Source organism: Triturus cristatus, chromosome 1_2, assembly GCF_964204655.1.
Source record: "Triturus cristatus chromosome 1_2, aTriCri1.1, whole genome shotgun sequence".
NCBI classification, from domain to species: Eukaryota; Metazoa; Chordata; class Amphibia; order Caudata; family Salamandridae; genus Triturus; species Triturus cristatus.
Window position 1 is genome coordinate 146,384,388 of NC_140580.1, and position 24,586 is coordinate 146,408,973.

Here is a 24,586-nt window from a genome sequence, read left to right on the forward strand (position 1 = left end):
GTGATAGAATATGAGAGTATGGTACAATATGACACATAATGACAAACCGTGATACAGTGGGACACAATATGCATTGTGCAGTGCTTAATGTGGCCAGTGGTTGCCGGTGGGGCCCTCTGGCACCCATTTTTGGGGACCAGCAATTATTTTTTTCTCATCTCGTATTGACTGTGAGCAAGAGAGAGAAAAACACAAATGTGAGAGAAAAATAAAGGGAAAGACAGGAAAACGGAGAAAGCAGAGACCGGCTAAAGTGAAATGAAGGGGCAGCAGTGTCTAGCAGTATGCTACAGAGGCCCGAGGTGACGTCAATTATTATTATTATTTATTTATTAAATTTGTAAGGCACAGCAGCTACCCAAAGAGGGAAGTGAATTCCATAGTGAGGGACCAAGGTATGCAAACAATCTACCTCCAATCCGAGATAGTTTGATTCTGGGCACAGAAAAGTAGGCAGCGGGTAGGCACATAGGGGCAGACCAGAGATTGCAGATACTGAGGGGCAGCGCCTATTTTGATTTTAAACATGTAGCTCAGGGCTTTGAACTTGATTCGGTTCTCCACCCTGAGCCAATGCAGGTCCCGCAGATGACTTGAGATAGAGGTAGCTCTGGGAACTCTGCAAAGTAGTCTTGCAGCAGAGTTCTGCACCATCTGCAGCCTGCGAGTCATCACCTTGTTGGATCTGACAACACTACTCAGCCTTGGTATTTGGATATTTAATAACACAGCTGGAGGGGAGCTCTGGACTCTCTCTTACAAATAAACAATGCCATTATGGTCTCATTATATTGTTGCCCACAATTAGATATTCTTTGTTACTATCCGATTTCACACAGCTCCACTTCTTCACTAGAAGCAAAGTTACTGGAGAGGTGAGGTAGAACCCTGAATCTAGTTATTTCCTTCAGGGTAGCAACAGGCCCCACAGTATCTCTAATGATCTAGAACTCTTTTTTAGGTAAACTTCTATTTGGGTTCTGAAGCATTTCCATGAGGTAAGATGTATAAACCTGTGGGGCAGACTCAGATGCATGACAGAAGCAAGGCATGGTCGTGCTTCTGGCCTCTTCCGTTATGTTTTGCATCTGCCCGTTTTAGAGAGTGATAAATGCAACAAGGTGGTCTTAATGAGAACAATATGAAAAAAGGAGGGAAAAATAGAAAAAGCTACATGCAGGGCCATGGAAAGAGAATGGAGAAAATCCAAGACAGAGCAGGACGAACAACTCCCCGAAGGAGATATTTAAGATCTTGAAGGAATTTACTAATCCTAAGGCTAACAACCCATTGCCACCCCCCCACCCAGGAGCTCTGTGAAGATTTAGCCACTTATTTCACTCATACGATTGATGTAATCTATTGCTCTTTCGAACGGGTGGAAGCAGACCCTCCTGTAGATCCTTTGCAGGAAATATTAAGTCATCTTAGGCAAGACTATTTCCCTCATGTTACGAGCGAACAAGTGGGCTCCCAGTTGGGTACCTTTGTGTCACAAACCACACTGGTGGACAGGGGAGTTCTGCAGGGATCTATCCTGAGTCCCACCCTATTTAATGTGTATGTGGCCCCCTTGGTGGAAATTATCAGAAGCTGTGGGTTTGAGACCATCTCGAATGCCGACAACACGCAGCTGATTGTCCCCATTGAGGACGACATTGTATCCACTCAATCAAAATTTAAAAGCTGCATGTCTAGCATCGCAACGTGGATGAAGAAGAACTTCCTACAGCTCAACTCATCTAAAACAGAGATACTGCTGTTCGGGAAGGCCGAGGAAATCTGGTCTCCCGACTGGTGGCCTCTAGAGTTGGGAGAGGCTCCTTACCCCAAAAATTGGGCTAAGAATCTTTGCATCAGGATTGATAATAAGTTATCAATGGAGGAGCAGGTGAAGACATTGTCAGGTACCTGCTTCGGAACCATGAGGATGCTAAGAAAAATCTTTCCCTGGATTCCACTCTCGGCAAGAACAACCCTTATCCAGTCACTCTTGGTTAGTCGACTGGATTATGGCAACTCGTTGCTTGTCGGAATAAGGGAAGACCTACTATCCAGACTACAGGTGGTGCAGGATACTGCAGCGCGTCTCGTCCTTAACAAACCGGCCTGCACTCCTTCTGCACCCCTCTAGAGACAACTTCATTGGCCTCCGATTAGGAAACGAGCTATCTTTAAGATGCTATGTGTGGTCTTCAAGTCTTTACACGGGAATGGCCCAGCCTACCCCAATAAGAAGTTTACCCTGTACAAACCTACATGGCAACTAAGATCTAGCAACCGTAATTTCTTGTGTTCACACAGAATAAATAGGGCAAAAATGGGGGGTGGGTCGAGCCTTTTCTTATCTGGCCCCCAGTCACTGGAACACCCTGCCAGAGAAGATCCGGTCCTGGACCGAGTTATCATGCTTTAAGAAACTCTTAAAGACGTGGCTGTTTTAGGAAGCTTTGACCATGAGCCCTCATTTCTTTAAGCACCTAGAGATCCCTGCGGGGACGATTCATTTGCGCTTGAGTAAAAAAAAAAAATTGATACACCTATTTATGATTAACCAGATTGATCCTTGTGAGAGAGAGAGACAAGAAAAGAACACACTTAGGTTTTACAAAAATACATTCTATTTCTATTTTTTAAAGAAGTCCAGTAATATGCATATACATTGAGAAAACTTTATTGCGGTTGCTCCAAAAGGGTTCATAGAAAAGTGTTCATTAAAGGGCTCATGTCAAGGAATTATTTATATTTATAGAATGGAACACTGGCAAATGTTGCTCAAAATAGCCAATGTAAATAGGCCCGCTGGAAAAATAACTTTTTCTCCGTTTAATTTGAGTGCACAACTCCAGATAGGTGGTCAAGGAATCCAAACACACCTTCCAAAAAGGATCTAGATATTCAATCCAGGCCCGAAAGTAAATATCAACGTTTCGAACCCAACCACTGCATATGGTTTGCTTTAAAACTTTGCCTGCGGTCTTCATCAGGACAAAAAACAACGAAAGAAGAAAAGGACAACCTGTAGTAATGCCAAGGTAGTGAACCGAGTCACAAGAAAAAAGGGAAGAAAATGATTTAAAAAACAAGCATGGCATAACCAATAGGTCTCGCCTTTGGGACCTTATAAGTATTTAGCCCCCTTGAGTTCGGCACCTGATGTTGTGGCACCAGCTGGACATTCCTAAAGCCAGCCTTGATCTTACTCAGTACAGTGACAATTTGCGCCCAAAAGAAAAGCTTGGCCTACAGGTTGACCGCTGCATAACTTTGCATAATTATACCAACTGTAAGTAACTGATGATCTGTCAAATGTATATTGGGTTTTCGTTATGCATTTTGGGTAATACACAGTTAAGTGACCCCGTTCCTAACTTGTGAGATGCAAAGCTTCCACAGCACCAAAAAAAAAAAAAATACCACTTTTGTGTCTTTGTATGTACAAAATATGTAAACTTGATATCTATTAAAATGTGAGTATTTTTATTTTCGATCTTCATTGTACTGGAATTTTAGAACTCCCTGTCATTTCATTGTGTTAGGCTTAAATCATGCCTCTCATATTGGCTATTGCAGGAAGATAATAATAAGCATTCTTTTAAGTACTTCACCACCTTACATTTCTTTAAGACAAAAAATTAGGACATTTACTTCCTTAGACTGATTCTTATCTTGGAGTAAATGACCTGCCTTTTTGGAAATCACAATGTAAATAATTAAGAAACGATTTTCTGCAGGTCAAAAACAGCGAACATCCTCAGAAGCAGAATAAAAAAAAGCAGCAGTGTCATCACAACCCCCATAGGAATCCCGCCCCACCCTCTCCCTCCCTTACAGCGACCGGAGTCACTGGACGCATTAAAAAAAAACATCAATTAATCCAATGCCCTTTCAGGGATGCATGCAGGCTCGCAATAATACATTCCCAATATTGCGCGGTAAAGTAACGATGCTATGGCTCGAGTCTCACAGCACATGCAGGCCTAATTTTCAAATTGGAGAAGTTTGAGACTTGGAAATACAGGCTGTACAAGTGTTTTCCAAGGTGTGGAGGACAGCATGGGTTTTAGCTTGCTTATCAGGGCAAATCAAGACTAAAAGTGGCCCAGGAGACCATAAATCCAACCATAGGCGGCCAAAAAACGGACCCACACACTGACCCTGTCAGACCAACACATCGGGCACTGTCTGATTGCCCTACAGTCCAGTCCGACCCTGTGTGTGTGTGGGTGTGTGCGTCTGTGCGTACAGGCTTGTAACAGACTGCTTCCTATACATAACATTGAAAATGTAGTTTTAGCTGAACCTCCAATTCCATAAATATATTGAATGCAGGGAGAAGCTATCTCGTAAATGGATGTCATAAATGGTAAATCACCATGCACTTATTTATTTCTATTTGAAGAACGCTGCTTGTAGCTTTGCAGTTATTCCTAACACTGTCATTTGTCTTTCATGCTTACATGCATATCATGAGTGCTAAAACACTCTGGTGTCAATGGGATGAGAGTAGTCTTCTAATAAAAAGAATCCTCAAAAAAATCTTCTAATGTGGAATCAAAGCGCTCTGTAAAATGCGCTTTAACTTACCTTGAATACTAACAACCGCAGCATAGGGTTTACACAGATTGAGCGAACTTTTAAGTTTCCCTTTTGAGTCATCGCCACCAGTGCTCTTTCCATTTGATGTCTCATCTACTAGGCTGCACAAGTGGTCAGGTTGCGAAGGCACCATGTAGGTGCACTACGATAGGCGTGTTTAATTTGATTTGGATATCGGCGTGTGGTGTCTTCAAAGCGCTAATTTGGCTTAGTCTCAGCATATCAAATTTAGGGCAATGCGACTTAAAAAAAAATAATAGAACACGTGCATTTCAGTCCATTCCGAAAGTAATTTGTATTTCCTGTGTATAACTCACTAGGCATGCGAAACTTAACGAGCATTGGAAAGTCCGTCTCACACACACTCACACTTACCCACAGACATAGGCCTATTAATAAATGCAATTCCCTCTGTGACGATTCTCCCTTTACTCAAACCTTCACATGAAGAAAGAGGGCATCTAAGAATATGAGCATGTCCGATTCGTGCTGCAGGAACTCCTATTCCAGCAATAAAAACAAGCGCGGTACGCGCGCACGCCAAGGAATGTGAGGTATTCAGCTGGCACCCGGATGCGCTGCTGCTCGCTCCCGAGCTCCCTAGGCCAGGGGAGAGAGAAGACGGGACATGCCCCCGCATTTGGCCAATGGCGTACTGTCTTTCTTAGAAAGACACATGCAAATGCCAATAGCGTGTGAGCCAAAAAAAAAAGCACACACAGTCCGAGTTGAAAGCCCTTACTAGAAGCCTCCCAGAGCAGTGCATGTGCGCTGGCTCTGGTGAGACCTAAAAAAAGAAAAGGGGGCAGGGTAAAACAAAAATAATTCGGCAGAATATGCGCTGGGTTCACAAAACCCACATTTATTTAATTTTTTTTAAACGAAGGGTTGGCAGCCGCGCTTCATTTTCTAGAAGACCCCAGGTAGGCCAGGTCCCACGGGCAATGCACAATTATCATGCGGGGCCCCCGCAGCCCCGGGGAACGCCACCTCCCCGGGGCTAAAATAATAAAAGAATAGCGTGGAGGGGCTCCTGCCCTGCACGCTGCCCCTGGGACCAACACCTTGCTGGGGCATTTTTACATTTTGGGTGGGAGGGCCTCGTGGGCCCCCACACGCCCCAGGGACCGCCACCTCTCCAGGGCATCGATGTTTAAATGTGAGGGGGTCGCGCCCCCCCATAGCCTCGGGGACCGCCACCTCCCCGGAGCAACATAAATTAAAAGTAAGTGTGGGGGGTGCTCCTGCCCCCCACACTGCCCCGCGTACCACCACCTCCCGGGGCATACTGAAATTAGAATAATGGGGTCCGTTGAGGAACCCTGGCCTCGGGGACCACCACCTCCTCTAGGCTATGTAAATGTTGGGAGGGGGGGCCACGTGGCCCCCTCCTGGAGCCCTCCTTGGTCCCGGGGACCACCCACCAGGGCCGGCTCCAGCAATGTCCCGGGGTGCCCACCCCTGGGACATTGCACTTTGCCGTAGCAGGGTGGGAGCATTGCTCCTGCCCTGTCATAGCAAACACTGCTTTGCTTCGTGGAATTGCTTTTGGGCAAAGGGAGCTGCATGTCAGCAGCTCCCTTTGCCCAAAAGTGATGCCGGCTCCCGCAGGAGGCAGGGAGCCAGCAGGGACCGCAGGGGCATTGGGGCTCCTCCCACGGTCCCCAGGGTGAGGACCGGCCCCAGGAGATGAGGTGCCCCGGGCCAAAAAAGGCCTCAGGAGGGGGGCCACGTGTTCCCCCTCCTTTTATTAAAAAAATGTATGTATACATAAACATATAGCTATGCAGCGGGGGGGAGGAGGTCCCTGAGACCAAAATCGGCCTCGGGAGAAGGGCCACGCACCCGTTAAAAAAAAAAGAAGAAAATATGTCAAAGGCCCTGGGGGGTGGGGTACCCAGGGCCCACAAAATATTATGAGAAGGGGGGTCACACAGCCCCCCTTCTAAAGAAAAAGAAAAGGCATCTCGCCGGAGGCCCCGCCCCCTCCCTGCAGCACACTGCAAACGCACCTCCTTGCGAGTTGTGGGTTGGGGGATTTAGTCCCCTAGATCCTTAAAGGTCCTTAGGGGCCGACTAGCCCACCAGGTATCTCCAGTAAGCCCCACACAGTGGGATTGTTGAGAGGTGATCCGAGGCCATGCCCCTTTTTACACCACTCCGCAAACGCATCGATTGGTGCACTGCTGGCGGAGGGATGAGGTCTACATGTGTCCTGAGGACCTCAGAGCTAAAGTGGATTTCATCCCCGGAGCAGCAGTGTGCCAGGAGGCACGATTGCAGACTGGTGTAAAAAGGGGGCGTAGCCTCAGACAACTCTCAGCAATCCAGCTGTGTGGGGCTTATTAGAGATAACAGGAGGGCTTGTTGGCCCCCTGGAGGCAAGGGGACTTCATCCCCCAACCAAGAACGCCCCAGGAGGTACGTTTGCAGAGTGGTGCAGAAAGGGGGTGTGGCCTGTGTCCACCTTTCAGAAATCCCATCATTTGGGGTTACAGGAGGTGTCGGGTAGGCTAGTTGGCCCCTAAGGACCCTCAGCATCTAAGGGGACTTTAATCCCCATCCAAGAGCGCCCCAGGGAGTGTGTTTGCAGAATGGTGGGCAAAGGGGGCATGGCCTGCTTTTAGAACTTACCAATGCTGCTGTGTGGGACTTACTGGAGGTAATAGGAGGGGTAATTGGCCCCCAAGGACGTCGTTGGGGGCCAACTACCCCTCCTGTTACCTCCAGTAGGTCCCACACAGTGGTATTGCTAAGAGGTTTTCAGCGACCACGCCACCCTTCCTCCACCACTGCAAACGCACCTCGTGGCACACTATGGGTTGGGGGTTGAAGTCCACTTTACTCCTGAATTACTTTGAGGGCTAAGAAGCCCTACTGGTACCTCCTGTTAGTTCTACGCAGTGGAATTACTGAGCGCTGGTCGGAGGGCTTTCTGCACCACTCTGCAAATGCGACTATGATGTTATAGTTATAAATTAGCATTTAAAAACCTTAGAAATTAATTGAAAAAAAACACAGGTTTCAGGGACGTTATAGTTAGTAATAGCATTTAAAAAAACCTTAGAAATTCACTGAAAAAAACATAGGTTTCAGGGATGTTTTAGTTAGAAATTAGCATTTAAAAAACCTAAGAAATTCACATTCATTTGAGATGTCACTGACCAGGTCATGAGTGATGTAATATTTGGCGTCAACAGCAGTGCATTGCGGGGGCGTGAGTTATAGTTAGCTCAATTAACTAAAAACAGCCACATTTCTCGGGTTTGTACGAGTGAAATGTCCAACTAACTATAACATCCCTTTAACCTGTGGTTTTTTCAGTGAATATATATCTCACACATATCAATCAGAGTGGTGGGTGGAGGTAGACACTCTGTAGTTACAGCTCAGGTGAGGTGATCAGAGATACGGATTTTTGAAAATGTTGTCCCTTTATAATTTTGCACCTGTTTGACGAATGTCCGCGAACCTTTCCAGACTAACTGCCCCCGTTTCAATGTCAGAGTATTGACATTTTTTGCATTTTACATAGACTCATGTACAGCGGTGCCCCCCCTCCCATCAGCGCAAAACTTAATGAACTGATAATAACATGGGTTTATTGTTGTTTAATTTTTTGCAATTGTCTTGGTGGCCGGCCAAACAATGACCGGCTGGAGGGGGAGGCTAGAGGGGGAGTGTTTTAGCACCGCGCATGTCTGGTTGGCCGGCCGTCTCAGGACAGCCAAACCAACATAGGCACAGCATGCTTTTAACGCCAGCTGCATTGCCGGGTTGGAGACATGCAGGTACAGGCTCCCACTCTTTCTGGGAGTGCAACTCGAGGGTGTTCAGGCCAATATCGACGCTGCTCTCATGTATGAGAGCAGCGTCCTGTCTGGCCACAGGGGAGTCTGGGAGCCTGTGCAGTGCAGCAGAAGAGCACCGATGGGGCAAGCGCAAGGCAGTTCTCTTTTTATTTCTCATCATCGTCCACCCCCCCACCCAACTAATCTGGCCGGATACCAGCCACCCTTGCTTCTGTATTTCGCATAGCATGAAAACCATCAGTCAGATTTTTATGAAAATTGCCAGGATTATATATTATTCTGCGCGGATGATTCTGTAGAGTACTGCAGGTATTTTGTAAGTTTTAAGTGCTTTAAAGTTAATTTTATCTGTGGTCATGGTAGTACTGTGGTACTACTGAGGTATATAGGGATGACAAGTCTACAAAACTTAAAGGCAGCCATGTTGTTTTCAGCTCCAGTTCCCCTGTGTTCTGCGTTACACCTAGCAAAGTAGGTAAGTATAAGGTTTGGTATTCTTCCCATACCTATTGCCACTTTAGTAAAGTGGTAACAGGTAGGGAAAATATTTATGAGTTCATATATTGTTTTTAAATTAAGGAGTACCGCAGTATCCAAAAAATGTATTCTATTTTTTTTAAATTTACAAATACACTTTAAGACACTATGGGCCATATGTAGATAGCTAAATACCGGTCGGTAACGGCCGAAAATCGGTAATTTTCCCGTTACCGACCGGTATTTAGCCCTTTCCAATGTAGGAGGCAGGTTTTAAGGATTCGGTAATTTACTGAATCGGTATTTTAAGAAATCGGTAAAATACCGATTCGGTAAACTACCGAATCCTCAAATCCTATGTAGGGAGCACTCAAGTAAGTGCTTTTTTGTTTCAAGGATTCGTTATTTACCACCAACTACAGGTTGGTGGTAAATACTGAATACCTGTTAAAAAGCACTTTTGTGCTCTTCTAGATATGCCATGTGACAGACATACATGCCCTTAGGGCATGTATGTGCGCCACATGTGCACACATGCACGATTCAGAGGTGCAACAGGGTGTCAATGTGACACCCTGCCACCCTTGAATCTGCTCCCCCTATTACCGAATCGGTATTTACCGAATCGGTAATAGTCAATGGCTTCCCATTCATTCCTATGGGCCTCCAGGCCCATAGGAATGAATAGGAAGGTATTCCTTAATACCGAATCAGTAATACCGAATATTACCGAATCGGTAACATTTACCGATTTTTTACCTACATTATATTTACCGATTCATAAATACCAAATCGGTAAAATTCGGTATTTAAGAATCTGTAAATATAAATTACCTACATATGGCCCTATATTTTTTAAATATAGTGTGCTAAAGTTTATCTCTCAATTTTAACATATTTAAATATGCTGTAAAAAGTGTACAGAGTAGTGTGTAAATTACAAACACTTACTGTGCAACTTAAAAAAAACAAATCTGAGTTCCTGGTAGAGTGATGCAAAAATATGGAGAAATTTATAAACAGAAATGGTCACAGTATAACATTTTTGGGTGGTACCATGGAAGTACTGCCCTACTCTGTATTCTCCCAAAAAATACATGTGCGCTACTTGTTACAACTTTACTAAGGTGTTAACAGGTAGGACAAAAATACCAGACCTAATACCTACATTGGAAGGTGTAATGCACAACACGATCAAAGTGTACCTAAAAGCAACATGTCTGCCTTTAACGTTTACCTTTGGTATCGCTTTAACTTTTGTAAAGGCAGTCATTAGTCAATCAGCTAATGAATTGTCATCTCCATTGACTGTGGTAGTACAGCAAAATCAATCAATCAATATTTATAAACCATGGCAGATCATCCATGAGGGTCTCAAGGCACTGGAGTTGCTTGATGCTCTGTTCATTATAACAGCCAGCTTTGGAGTGATGTGGGTCCATCTGGGAAGGTCAAGTCTTGCCACTGCATTTTGTATTGCATGTAGTCTCCTCAGGAGGTTTGTGGTGATTCCTACGTAGAAGGTGTTCCCGTTGTCCAGCCTGCTGGTGACGAGGGCCCAAGTGATGGTCCTTCTGACGTTGATTGGGAGCCACCTGAAAATCTTATGGAGCACGCGTAGAGTGTGGAAGCAGGCAGATGAGACTGCGTTTACCTGTTTCTGCATAGATAACTTCCTGTTGAATATGATGCCGAGGTTGCAGCGTGGTATGCGGCGGGGGATGGGCCTACTTCCACAGGCTCCCAGGCATTGTTTCATGGCGAGATGTTGTTTCCAAAGATAAGGACTTCCGTCTTGTCAGTGTTGAGTTTGAGATAATTGTCGTTCATCCAGTATGTGACACTCCTTATACATTTCTGGAAGTTAGTGTTGGTGGTGGAGGGGTCTTCTGACAGCAAAAGGATGAGCTGGATGTCATCGGCGTAGGAGATGATGTTGAGGCCATGCGATCTGACAGTGTTTGCTAGGGTAGTCATGTATGTTTTGAAGAGGGTGAGGCTGAGGGAAGATCCTTGTGGCATGCTGCAGATGGTCTTCTTGGGCACCGAGGCGAACAGTGGGAGGAGATTCTCTGGGTCCTTCCAGTGAGGTATGAGGCTATTCATTTGTGGCGTCTCCTTGGATTCCGAAATACACTCATACTTCACTAAAATACCACACAAACAGCTCTCACAAAGTTCAAATAAAGTAAAACATATTAAAATAGTTGCACTACTTACCTCCACTACCCAAAATAATCATCTGCACACCATAATATATAATCCTGTCAAGTTTGAACACATTATGATTCACAGTTTTAGCAATATGCAAAATATATAAGTGCATGTAAAATACATTGGATTTCAGCACGTTTTGGGGACATAATATATTAGATATTTGGAAATTTTACATTTTTTTCTTTTTACACATTTGAACTATACCTTTAATTTCCACACCCTACTTTATGCCACTGCACAGTAGAACTGTTCACTTTATGCCACTCCACTGTACGTTGTTTAGGGTAAGCTACTCCAGTTTACACTACTACAGTATACTCCACTACATTCTACACTATTTAACTGTATGTTACTCCACTGTACGCCACTCCTATCTACACCACTATGCTCTACACTGTTATACTGTTACCCCAATGTATTCCATTTCCTCTGTACAATACACTCTATTGTGGCACATATTATAATTTGAGATGCCCTCATTGTTTTGATTAATGTAATGATTTCACATGCTATAACTTATGTTCTGTTTGCTTGATTAAACCACTAATAATAAATACCCATATGTACATTGACGCAGATATATTTACATGGTTTGCTGTCCACATCCTCCTTACGATACATTTTTCAAATAACTTCTATACACACAACTATACACATGCCACTTATTTTGGTTATTACTAGCAGGCATAACCCACTATATATGCACCTGCATGTACATAGAAGCAGCAACTTTGACATGGTCCAATACATACATGTATCTTGTGGTGTAATATATTCCCCTTATGCATCTACTTATAACAGGGGGCATAGTTCAAAGTATAATGACATGTATTTGTCCAAGAGCAGTGATTAGCATGCCATTTATACTTTGCTTTGGCCTCAGTACAATTTTTTATCACCTCTGAATGTATGATTGTAATTGTCGAACCCTGATTATGACCCCAGGTGCAACCAACACTGTCTTGGATAGGCAACACTTGGTTACAAACATAAGAATCCCTCATTGTCCTGGAGAGGGTCCCCCAACAAGTGGAGGCACAGAAGTGCAGAGTCAGCCTACCAATCTCACTGGAACCATTCCATCCTGATCACATGGACACAATTCTTCCTCGTTGCCTGTAGAAACAGTACAGAGATCGGTGTGGATGGGTGTTTTCCCCTTTACACTCTCATGGCTCCAAAATGGGGCAGCAATGACAGCAGTGGACAAGATTGATACAGAGCCTGAACAAGAGCATGCTAAGCATGGGGAGACACCAGGCACAAAACAACTACAGCACAGCCTCAATGCTACCACTACTGCATTACAACTATAGCACAGCAAATGAAACACTACAGTTGCAACATTACAGTAAATTATACGCGATTTCCGCAGGAAGTAAAATCTTGTTGACCAACGGCTCTCAAGTCCGACAAACATTGATATGCTGCTTTAACAAAACCAGCCACTTTGCATTTGCCACTATTAGTTTTGCTGGAATAATCTTCAGATATGTTGTCAAAGTAAACAGATGCACAACTGACAGTTAAAGTAAAGACTGCTGTTTTCCATACTGAGAACTATAGTTTGTCAGGTCACAGTACACAGTTGTGGTATAGCCTTGAGTTTTGACTGTAGACAGCATGTGGGGAAGAGCTAGCTTTTGACTAATCTCCTTAAGTGAAGATGGTTGTCTGTCTGTGGATCTTGTGTTTGAGAGTAGGGAATTCCATAGTTTGGCTGCTTGAGCTGAGAAAGATATTCTCTACATGTTTTTTTTCTTGTATGTAGGTATTCGCAGAAGTGGGTCAGGAAGCCGCTCATTCTCCTATATCGCAGCAAGACCGGGAACACCTTCCCCTAGGACATCCGAACAACACCACGCTCACAAAATTCCGCAAGTAACTGGAGGCCTGGCTCTCCGACTGATGCCCATGACCTTCCGCACCTACTCAGCGCTCTACAATACTTTTACATTACATTACATACAATTATAGGACGGGAAGCCATTCTTAAACATAGATCCTTTTTGTTGTATGTATTTGTTGATTTTCTCTCTGCCATGTATTGCTTTGTGTGTAATACAAAGCAGCTTAAAGGAGGATCTTCTTACAACTGGCAACCAGTGTAGCGTCCTCAAAACAGGGGAAATGTGTGCTTGTGGCTTTACATGTAGGAGTCTAGTCACAGTGTTCTAAATTCTTTGTAGTCTTCGAATAGTTGAAAAAGTTGAGTCATAATACAGACCCTTAGTGTAGTCCAGGACAAGAGAGATGGTAGCTTGAACCTTCTGTGGGAATCCTGGGTGCGGGAAGATGCGTGGCAGTGTTTTCATTGTGAAAAATATTGATTTGCCTACCTTATCCACTTGTGTATTGATTGACAGTTTGGCGTCCATGGTAATGCCAAAGTTTTTAAACTACCTTAGATATTTTTTAAGCTGACCCTAGATCATCAGGTCAAGCGCAGAGAGCGTTGTAGGTTTACCAGTCGCCACAGGTAAGTGTATCAAATTAGAAGGCATTCAATTTGAGGTGGCTCTGTGCCATCGACATGTCAGCAGCTCAGAGGCAATCAAAGAGTTTTGATGTTTTAATGTTCTTTGAGCTTTCCAATTTCAGAAGTATCTGCATGTCACCTGCATACTTATAAACCCATTGATCAGACGTGGTAATGATTCCATATGTATGTTGGAAAAAAGTATGGGTGAAATAACTGAGCTTTGAGGGACTGATTCTGGCTTCCTTAAACGAGTATAATGATCCACAGCGTCAAATGCCACAGAAAGGTCGAAAAAGAGAAGGGCAACAACGTCGTTCTGGTCCTCTGTGTTTTTAAGGTCATCCCAGATAGAGATTAAGTTCTATTCAGTGCCTTTTCATGGACATAATCCAGGTTGGAAATCAGAAACTATGGAATTCTCTTCAATGAATTGTGACCAAGGCCTGGCTGGCTGTACCGGGCATCGGGCTTTTCCCAGGAGGCTGGTTTTATTATGAAGGGCCGGTTTTGTAGCAGTGCAGCATTTCAAAAACACTGCAAAGTTCCTTGCATATTCTGCAGTTGTTCGGCAACAATAAAAGTGTTGGGTTAACTCTGGTGATTAAAGTACCTCCTGGAGAGAGACAGGAGTTTGTTTAGTGGTAGTTTTGACTCATCTAAGGTAGCGCAAAGGGTTAACATGCCTGCTGCAAATAACGTGTCCCATGCATATCAAAGAACAATATTTTATTTGCATAGTTCAGTGGGTTACTGCTTTTGTCACAGAGATTCTTTTGCTACTGTGCAGTTCATACGTTACACTCCCAATATAGCACAATGCGCTATTAACTGACATTAAAGAGCTGTATGCAAGCTGCATGATACAGGTTAGAAAGTTATGTTTTTTCACAGTCTTTCATTATCCTGATATTGCTCAAAAAGGTTTGTTTGGGTAGAAATAAATTTGTATTATTAATGTCAACCCTAACTACTGTGTTATGTTATGAATCCTGAGTTTGTGTTTCTCCTGATCAAGTACTCTTAAAAAGTGCCTACCAGTACGGATGGCACGTGAATCCTACACCTTGTAGTCCCCTTTGTCCCATGTAACATTTTCTATAGACTGATTTACACATGTATAATTCATTGTCTCTGTATGCATGTGTGATGTAAAGTGCTTCAACACCCTAAACTGGTTTGAGAGGTGCTATAAAACAAATAAAATGCATGTGAGAAAGGGGCAATGGAGAGATGAGAGGCAATGATGGAGGGTGATAGCGAGAAAATCATTGAAGTGCCCCAACAAAGATTTTCGTAACCTAGTGCACTGAATCATTGAAGAGCCCCAACAAAGATTGTCGTAAACTGGTGCACTGTAAGGTCATCAATACTATGCCTTAAAAGCTAATACAATTGAATATATCATGGCAAATGTGTAATAGAATGCACCATTTTCTTCCATATTTTATTGGGGGGGAGAGGACAAGCCTGACCTCCCACCCTACACCCCAAACACCAGGCTCAATTGCTGCACTCGCTATGCACTCTACGGGGGCTGACCTGACAAATTTCACTGGGCTGCTTTGGGTTCCTAGTCAGGCCCTGATTGTGACATCTGGGCAAATCCTGCTCTTTCTATAACTTTGACCAGGAATGGGCCATTTTCTATGGCTCCATTTAGTTATCCTCTATTTTCTTTCTTTTGTTTGTTTCCTTTTTTCTTTTTTTTTTCTTCTTTCATTCTTGCCTTCTTTCTTTCTCTTTACTTCTCGTCTTCTTTCATTCTTGCCTTTTTTATATTCCTTCTTTCCTTCCCTCTGTCTTCCTTTCTTTCATTCCTTTTCTCTTTTCTTTCTCTCGCCCTCCCTTTCTTTCTTTCTTTCTTTCTTTCTTTCTTTCTCAAAGGCAAGTGGTTTGCAGCCAATGCCAGACTGATTGACTTTTTAAGTAGCTAACTTCAGTGTAGCAAAAGTTGTTTTAGATTGATGAGGGCCTGGTATATTCCCAAACAATAAAGGTTTGCAAAAACCATGACAAAGCAAAACGAATTGCCAGAAGACTGGCGGCCAACACCAGACCTATTGGCTCGGTCAATGCTTTTTGCATTCTGCATTGAAGCCTTGTACATAGTAGTATCATAACATTTGCTCCTTGTGTGGTAGCAAGAATGTAACCGATCAACTTCTCGTTGACCTGGCAGAGAACATGCATCGTGATCCGGGCTAATGCAGTTGAGTGCGCCAGAACGGTATGATTACAAGAGAATCCCTTCCTCCAGGGGTCCGCCATCCTGAAATCCCTTATTAGAAGAAAGTCTACAGAGCAACAAAGGCCTGCAACAGATTTAGCCATCCTCTTTTAAACTCCAAAGTCCCATCTAGGATCATTATAGAGATGACACTCAGGTCTCAGAGCTCAATGCTAAGGAGAGTCACCACTCCCTCATTAACTCCTGCTGAAATATTTACTCACATACCTTTCAACCAACACATCCAAAAACGTGATGAACCAGATTCTTGAAAGAAACAGCATCACGCAATCCTGACACCCATCTTAGAAATCCCTCCCTGTTCGAAACAAGATTCGATTACAGTGTATTCAGTCCTAACAAGAGGTTTTAGAGTGGAAATACAAATGCAAGAAATTCTACTATTTGATATCCCTCGCAATTTTTTCAACCATTTTTCTCAAGAACAAAGTTTTTTAACACTTCACACATGAGGCTGTGCACCATATCAAACCTGAAGCTTTTCCCTAGAACAACAAAATCCCATTTATGTAGACAGGCTTTCTGATGCGTCACACATATTGTTTCAGTTAGATTGAAGCATTGCTATTTTGAAATTAAATTAGGTTTCTTCACTCCTTCATTTTTGTTTTACTTCAATTATGTTCATTTTTAGGTCTCGTAGACCTAGCGCTGGAGCGCGCATGCACTCCTCCCTCTGCGAAGCTTACATTTTTGTTTTACTTCAATTATGTTCATTTTTAGGTCTCGTAGACCTAGCGCTGGAGCGCGCATGCACTCCTCCCTCTGCGAAGCTTATTGTAATCGATAAGATTTCAGAAGGGGACTTAAAGCCCCGCCCATCATTCCCATTGGCTGGCTTCATCATTTATGCTAAACGCTGGCCTCTGATTGAAAATTAGGCTTTTTTGTTACCGCCCCGTCTCCTTCTCGGACGGCCCATCCGGACTGGATCGTTTGCCTGCGGCTTGAGACTGTCTCCTTCAATTAGTGGGTGAGCAATTCTTTTTATCATTCACGCAATGGTGATCAGTTGTTTAACATCGCCGCAGTCTCAGCACTAATAATGGGTCCCATGCGATTGTGACTTGCAATCACTCTAAATTGTATGTGTTTTATTACTCTAATGAGCAGGGCGCCCGCTAGGGACACTGCGCTCACTTTATTTTTATTCTACATTTATGTTGAGCGCGGCGTCCACTTCAGGGACACCACGCTCTGGTTTTTTTTCTTCCATGTTATTTTAGCAGGGGCTGAGCTGCATTCAGTGTGTAAGCCTTACTCAGTGGCTGGTTGCTTTTCAAATGCAGAAACTTCGAAGGCGAGGGCGCTTGGGAACAGGTGCTCAGTGTCCATAAGTGGCGCGTGCTCGCTCACCAACGCTTTTATTCCATCTGAAACACTCTTCCTTCTCGGCGCATATTCTGTCTTCAATCCCTTCTCGGCCCTCAGACCCCACCCTGCCACCCCCATACCCACCTCCTTAAACTCAAAAACTCAATTTACTTAAAGCAGTTGACTTAAAAAATATCTGATGCACAAACTTTATTAGCCCCCGCAGGATGTGCAACCCCCTCCCACCTGCGCACACCCATGGAGTTTTCCTCTACATTTTCTGGGTTGTCATAACTTAATTGGAATAAAGTCAGCTCTGAATTACTGCCCCCTAATCTGAACTTCTACCCATGCCCCGTTCTCTACCCCACTCCCAATCGATCTGCTTCTCGGTGTAGTGTTTGCCACGATGAGAATCGTGGTGGCAGGTGGGGTAATAAAGGGGGGGGGGGCATAGGTAGAAGTTCAGATTAGGGGGCAGTAATTCAGAGACTCCCTTTCGCTCCTCAGGTGATAGATGTCAGAGGGCTCCTAGCGCTGCCAAGGAGTGAAAGTCAAGTATCATTTCATGGACAAGAGGTGAGATTTACGGCCACGGAGTGCCAACATACATCTTGTTTAAGTAGTCATGACTCTGCTACTGACCTGCATGTTCAAGTCCCCATTAGCCATCTCTTCTGGTAACGTTGCTTGTCCAGAGGGCATTTCACATTAGGGTTGGGTTGGCACAAGCTGGTTGTTAATTTTTGTTGTTGTTGACCCTCCACTTCTTGGGGACATGCCTTGCATTTGTAGGACATACTGTGGCAAACACAGGGCTATCTGGCCGAACACTGCAGTCAATACTGAACAAGCAGTTGCAATGTAATAGGTCTCGCATTTACACGAGTTAGAGCTATTGACATTGCAAATAACAATGCCTTTTATTTTTGATTCGTTTTTAAAACATAAATAAAAGGCACTGTCATTTACAATACTAATAGCTTTAACTTGTGTAATGCGAGACCTATTGCATTCGAAATGCTTGTTATTCTTATTCTCTATTTTCCAATCTCATTTCCGTTTCTTCATTATAGATTGACACATTGCACTACGGCCTCCCTCTTCAAGAAGTGCATCCTGCACTAAAAAATACTATTGTTGAAATAAAACGAGCGGGTGACCTTTTAGATTTCGTGAATAATTGAAGTATCAAAATTAAAGAGAGAGCAAGCAGCAGTCAAGGGAAAGAGAAACACAGGGCGGGAGAGACTGGGCAAGAGGGAGAGAGCAACACAGAATGCAGAGGAGTTGAGGGAGAGAAGCACGAGAGGTCAAGCTGTACACATAGGAGAGAGCAATACGGAGGGTGGGTATTTGGCAGGAGGAGAAGCACACAAGGGGGAGAGAGATGGAAAACATTTGCTCACTCATGAGGTGCTTAATCAAAAAGAAAAAGTAGTTCCCTGAAAGTGAGCAGTGGAAAGACATAAGTAAAGTGCCATTCCCCCAGGGGAGGGACAGACAAGGTGGGGAAGGCAAGCCATCAAATACGAATTAGGCATATGAGAGGGATGGTAAAGCCAACCAATGGTAAGCAAAGGGGAGGCTGCAATCTCCTCTCCGTTCTTGGTAAATCCACAATATAACTTTAGCACCACGACAGCTGAACTGTCTGGTAGGCTTGACCTAAAAAGGAAAATAAAAGCTGAGAGAGGTGGGAAAAGCAACAGAAGATATAGGAGGGTAGGAAAGAGTACCGCGCAAGGGGGAAGCATATTTTTGGCTGGAAAGCAGCGCACGCGGAAGAGAGCTTTTAGTTCTCTAAAAAGGAGCAGTTCACACGCCTGTGGCAAGTTCTGCCCATGGAATCGTACTCCCACAAAATAGCCTACACAGAGGGACGTTTAACCATATTAGGCAACCTCTCCTACAATATTTCTTCTGTCTGGAATACACTTGCCTTACGCCACCTAGACTTAAAGTTCTCCAGCTATCTGCCTGAGCTTCTCCCTTTAGTTTAACTCTGGTCCACTCACTCCTCGCCCCTCCCCCTTATATCCCACCCTTGGACCCGCCAGGGGCGTGAGACTCTATTGAAGGACAGTTTCTGACCTGGAACGATACGCTTTTTGCATTGTACACACTTTTTGTTGGTTCTCCTTCTTTACCCTCTATTTCAACGATGATGCACTGAGATTCTTTCATTATATATATCCACACCGCCTGCCATTTTACTATATATGAAATGTACAACTGCTTTCATTAGCTGCAGTGGTGTCTGTTTACCTAAAGTACTGAGTCATGGCTGAAAAGACCTCCTCACAAAACATCCGACACAGAAACAACATCCACTGACAGTGATTCCACATCTAGAAGGGACACAGGTCACATCAGTTTTACCATGCCTACACTAAAGGCACCTATACCATCAACCATCAGACAACCTACCCCACAGGGGCCTTTTTTAGGACAAGGCCCGCTTCAAGACGACGAACAAGGCTGAGCTAGAACGAATCAAGAACCCAGCAGCGACCAGACTGCCCAGAAGTGAATCACAAGGAGTCAGAAAACATGAATGAAAACGAGTTGGTTATTAACATCTCCTCATACCAACTGAGTAAAACTGAAATGAAAGTCTTGAGAAAAGGTACTTCCTTAGTCCCAACTTTGCACCCTAACCCACTGGAAATTGATGTGAGCTTTTCCAAGTTCACGTGCACACTGCGTCTTAAGCATTTCTTCTCAAACACAGTTGAACATCGATTCGACAGATGACGAAGGTACATTGAAAGGGCTATGACCAAAGAGCTTTTGTATGGCCCCCGTCAGCCCCAAAATTCTTGATTTGTTTGAAACCATCATTAAACACCACCAGTCGGATCTACACAAGTGCAAAAAGTCCAAACATTACAATTTAACCACAAAGGAGCATTGGATTTTGACTAGCCTTGCCAACAACAACAACATCATCAAAAGCACAATGGCAGATAAAGGAGGAGCCATAGTAGTCATAGACTCCGCATATTACTTTCAAAGTGCCAAAGAACATGAATGTGATCTTACAACTTACATGAGACTTGGAACAAATCCCACCAACAAATTCACACATACCCTGGAAATTCTTCTCAAATCAGCTGTCCTGAGAGGAACCATCACTGAAAACGACAGAAGATATTTACTTCAAGAAAATCCAAGATCTCCATCTTTCACTATGTTGCCTAAAATTCAAAAGGATTTACACATACCTCCATTCAGACCCATTTTGTCCACACGTGGGTCTCTACATGAACACACGGGCAAATATTTGACTAGTCACAGAGCTCCCAAACATACGCACGGGTGTTGAGACACGGAGTCAAAGTTACTCTTAAATTAGATTTAATGAATAAGATAACAATAATAAGGCCCACTCGCAGGTGGGAAGAACGACACTGACAAAGGGTGTCTCAAAGGCTGGAATGCACGAACATTCCATTACATCATATTTATAGTGGAGAGAATGGGAGGGTACGTCATAGAATACGTCATAGAATAGAAAGAAGGTGATAGGGTGCGAGAGAATGAGATAAGGAAAGAGGATAGAGTGAGATTGAGAAAGGTAGGTAGTGATATCTAGCACAACATCTCCCTAATCATAAAGGGAAAACAGTAAATTTAATACAATACAAAGTCATCAAAGTGCTTCGGTTGTTTGACTATTCTTCTATCACGTAAATCACGATCACAATGAGAAGTACCAGTTAAAACATCTTCACTGAAGGAATTTGTATCAGTAGATATGGAACCTTCAGATTGTCTCAGACTTCTAGGATGAACAACCTGTTCACAAGTATCACAATCGTTCTCTAAATTTTCAAGAATAGATGTGGAATGAGAAGTGGCTGAGACCTTTTCCTGAAATTTGTTACTGAAATCCTTATTAGAATTGGGAGCAACATCGATATCAATATTGTTCCAGTATTCAACATCCGTGACAGAATCAGAATGTACTTTTTCAAATAAAATTTCTTCTTGCCCAGTAGTCTTACTACATCACTTTTACTCCACCAACCCTTTGCACCAAGGAAAACGGAACCTTTAGACACATTTTCGATTCTGTACGGTTTGGTGAATGTAGACTCTCCCTTCTGTACTTTAATCGGCTTTTTAATTATCACAAAGTCTCCCTTTTTGAAAGTCATGGACTTTGTTTTGTTCGCTACATCATGATATGCCTTGGTCAATACTGGTCTATCAACAATTTTCTGATGCACGTTAACTTCAGTATCATCAATCCTAGTACTTTTAACCTTGTCTTGATACCAATTCTTAAACTTAGGTGTCAACATGGTATTTCTTTTCCTTCATCTCATGAGAAAAAATTGTGTTTGTCCTGTAATTTTATTTACTGTGTTGTTATAACTAAAGACTTTTTCCTGAATATATTTTTCAACAGGTAAATGTGATGCAATGGCCAGTTGAACACCCTCTTTGAGGAATCTATTTACTCGTTCTACTTGACCATTTGAAGATGGGTTGTACAATGGTGTTTTTTCTTGCTTAATTCCTAACAACTTTAAATAATTGCACATTTTTGACAAAACCAATTGGGTCCCATTATCAGACACTAAAATTTTAGGTTGGCCCTCAAGTGTACAAATGTTGTTCAAACATTCAATGACAATATCAGTAGTTATCGTAGGAACAAATTCATAGTGAATCCACTTGGAGTAATATTCAGATAACACTACAAGAAACTTACAATTGTCTTTCAAACAAATAAATGGTCCTGAAAAATCAATAGCAATTTTAGACCATGGACCTTTGGGTATCTCAATAAACTGCATTTCATTTTTGCCCACTTTCCAATGCTTATCTGCCCTTAAACACTCTTCACAGAAATCTACATGGTTGTTGACTTCAGAATTTATTCCAGGCCACCAATAATATTCTTTGAGAATGCGCTTAGTGGCTGTTGATCCAGGATGACCCTTAAGAGCAATACAGATCAGTCTTTTCCTGAGTTTGGGTGGTGGAATAAATAAATCATGTCTCATCAATTAACCATTTTTAATTGTAATTTCATCAGAAACTTGGTGATAACTTTTCAAATCACTGTCTAGATTTCAAATTGGGGGCCATTTGGTAATACAAATTCCATCACTTTTTGCAAGGTACTGTCATTTTTGAGACTTTCAATCCATTCAGTTTCAGTGATGGTTCCAGAACTTATAACAGTAGCGTCAATGGGAGCAACTACGCACTCAACATCCTCTGTAACTTCCTCTTCACTGTCGGCAACTGGCATTCTTGAGAGAAAGTCTGCCCTTGAATTTAATTTTCCAGGGATGTATTTTACCTTGAAATTATATTCCTGTAGTTTAGCGATCAATCTGACCAGTCTAGAAGATGCTTTATTGTTGCCTCTCCCACAGCCATCCATCATAAATGTTAGTGGTTTATGGTCAGTTATGATCTCAAATTCTTTACCCCACAAATATGTTTTGAGTTTTTCTACAGCCCAAACACATGCAAGAGTCTCCATCTCAATGGTGCTATAGGCCAGTTCAGCTGTTTGAGACGTCTAGAAATGAAGCCAATAGTATATTCCTCATTTTTTTTCTTTTGACTAAACACTGCTCCAATACCAACGGCACTGGCATCAACAGTAATGATATTTCTCTTGTCAGGGTCGTAAGGAAATAAAGTTGGAGCACACAATATAGTTCTTTTACCTGTTCAAATGCACAAATCTGACCCTTTTCAAACACATATTTTTCTTCCTTGCGCAACAGTTTTCTTAAAGGTTCAACTTTTTCAGCATACCCCTCAATGAACCTCGAGTAATACTCACAGAGACCCATAAATGATTTTAATGAGTCTTTGTCAACAGGGCAAGGTGGTTTTCTTATTGCTTGAACCAAATCATTTTGGGTCTAATTCCTTCTGCAGTAAGTTGGTGACCAAGATAATCAATTTTGTCCTGAGCAAATTTACATTTGTTTTTTGTAACTATCATACCTTTTTCTTTTAGTATATTAAGAACTTTACACAAAACTTTGTTATGTTCATTCATGTTAGGCGCATGCACTAGTATGTCATCCTGGAACTTTTCAACACCCTTTATATCTTTAAAAATGATGTCCATCATTTTTGAAAGACACTCGCGGCTGAAGCGAGTCCGAAGGGTAGTCTCACAAATCTGTATGCTCCAAATGGAGTCACAAATGTAGTGAGATCTTTTGACACCTCCGCTAGTTTGACTTGATGGTATGCCGACCTAAGGTCAATCAAAGAAAATATTTTAGAACCAGTTGTGGGTACCAAAATCTCCTGAATTTTAGGTAAGGGATGGCAATCCACAACGATATTTTTGTTGAGAGACCTCAAGTCGGCACACAACCTCATCTCGCTATTTTTTTTTTAGTTACAACTTTGGCCGAAACCCATTCAGATGAATCAGTTTCTTCTATTACCCCATCATCACATAATTTATTGAGTAATACCTTGAGTTCTTTCCTAACAGATAAAGGTACTGGTCTAACTTTGTGCGAAATGGGAATAGAACCTTCTTTCAATTTGATTTTGTGCTTAAATCCATTGACACAACCAATGTGGTCTTCAAAAAATTCTTTGTTCATTTCCAGAACAGCTTCAAGTGTTAAGTGGTTTTTCTTTAGTACTAATACTGCCACAATAATTGTCATCCAGGACTATAGGTTCATCTGAACCAGGTTTAAGTATAACACCTAGTTTGGCTAAGTCCTTCCAGCCTACAATATTACGTCCTTTCCTGGCTACATACATTTTTGCATATATTTCTCTGCTTTTGAAATTTAATGAATCTTCAAAAAATCCAACCATTTCAATTTCAAAATCGCCAAAGGCTTTGGGATTAACATCAGTCTCTTTTAAAATACAATTTTCCCAGAGAGTATCAAATGTTTTATCTGATATTATGGTAATTGGTGATCCAGAGTCAGCCATTATTTGTAACTCTACATCACCAATCAGCACACTACCCAAGGGTGCTCTAATTCCGTCCTCAGGTGCATCAATAGAAAGAACAATGTTAGAACATATTTCTTCATCAAATTCCTCTAGTGCATTAACTTTTACATTACCTTTAAAATTACTTTTTACATTTTTACAAGAAGATGTGAAATGTCCCACTTTCTTACACTTTGCACATCTTTTGCCAAGTCCTGGACATCCTTGAAAATCAGCTAATGGTTTTTTGAACCACATCTATAACAACTGTAAATTTTACCTTCTTTGTTTCTGCCTCCTTTGTTCTTGAATTCATATTTTTGTTTGTACCTTTTCTTTTCCTGTAAAGCAAAAACATTAGTGGTATTTGTACTTTCTTTAGATAATTCAATGGATTAAATTAACGAACGTTCGATTCCCTTAGCACTGTCAACAACTTCTTGCAAGGTTGGATTCCTGCAAGCCAGTAATCATTCCTGGATTTTT

General features: G+C 42.6%; 1 protein-coding gene across 10 annotated transcripts in view; it reads right to left on the bottom strand.

The window, feature by feature from the left end:
- Positions 1 to 24,586, bottom strand: part of LOC146866977 (caspase-7-like) — a 400,007-nt gene that overhangs the window by 340,398 nt on the left and 35,023 nt on the right. For 4 of the 10 annotated variants that reach the window (XM_085603337.1, XM_085603338.1, XM_085603342.1 and 1 more), the window contains exon 3: positions 24,381 to 24,441. The exons of 3 other annotated variants lie outside the window; for them this stretch is intronic. In XM_085603337.1, coding sequence (XP_085459463.1) covers positions 24,381 to 24,416 — 36 coding nt within the window. In that variant the 5' untranslated portion in view covers positions 24,417 to 24,441. Of the gene's footprint in view, positions 1 to 20,242; positions 20,287 to 24,380; positions 24,442 to 24,586 lie in introns of all 10 variants that reach the window. 3 more of the 10 variants (XM_085603336.1, XM_085603335.1, XM_085603343.1) reach the window with 1 other exon arrangement.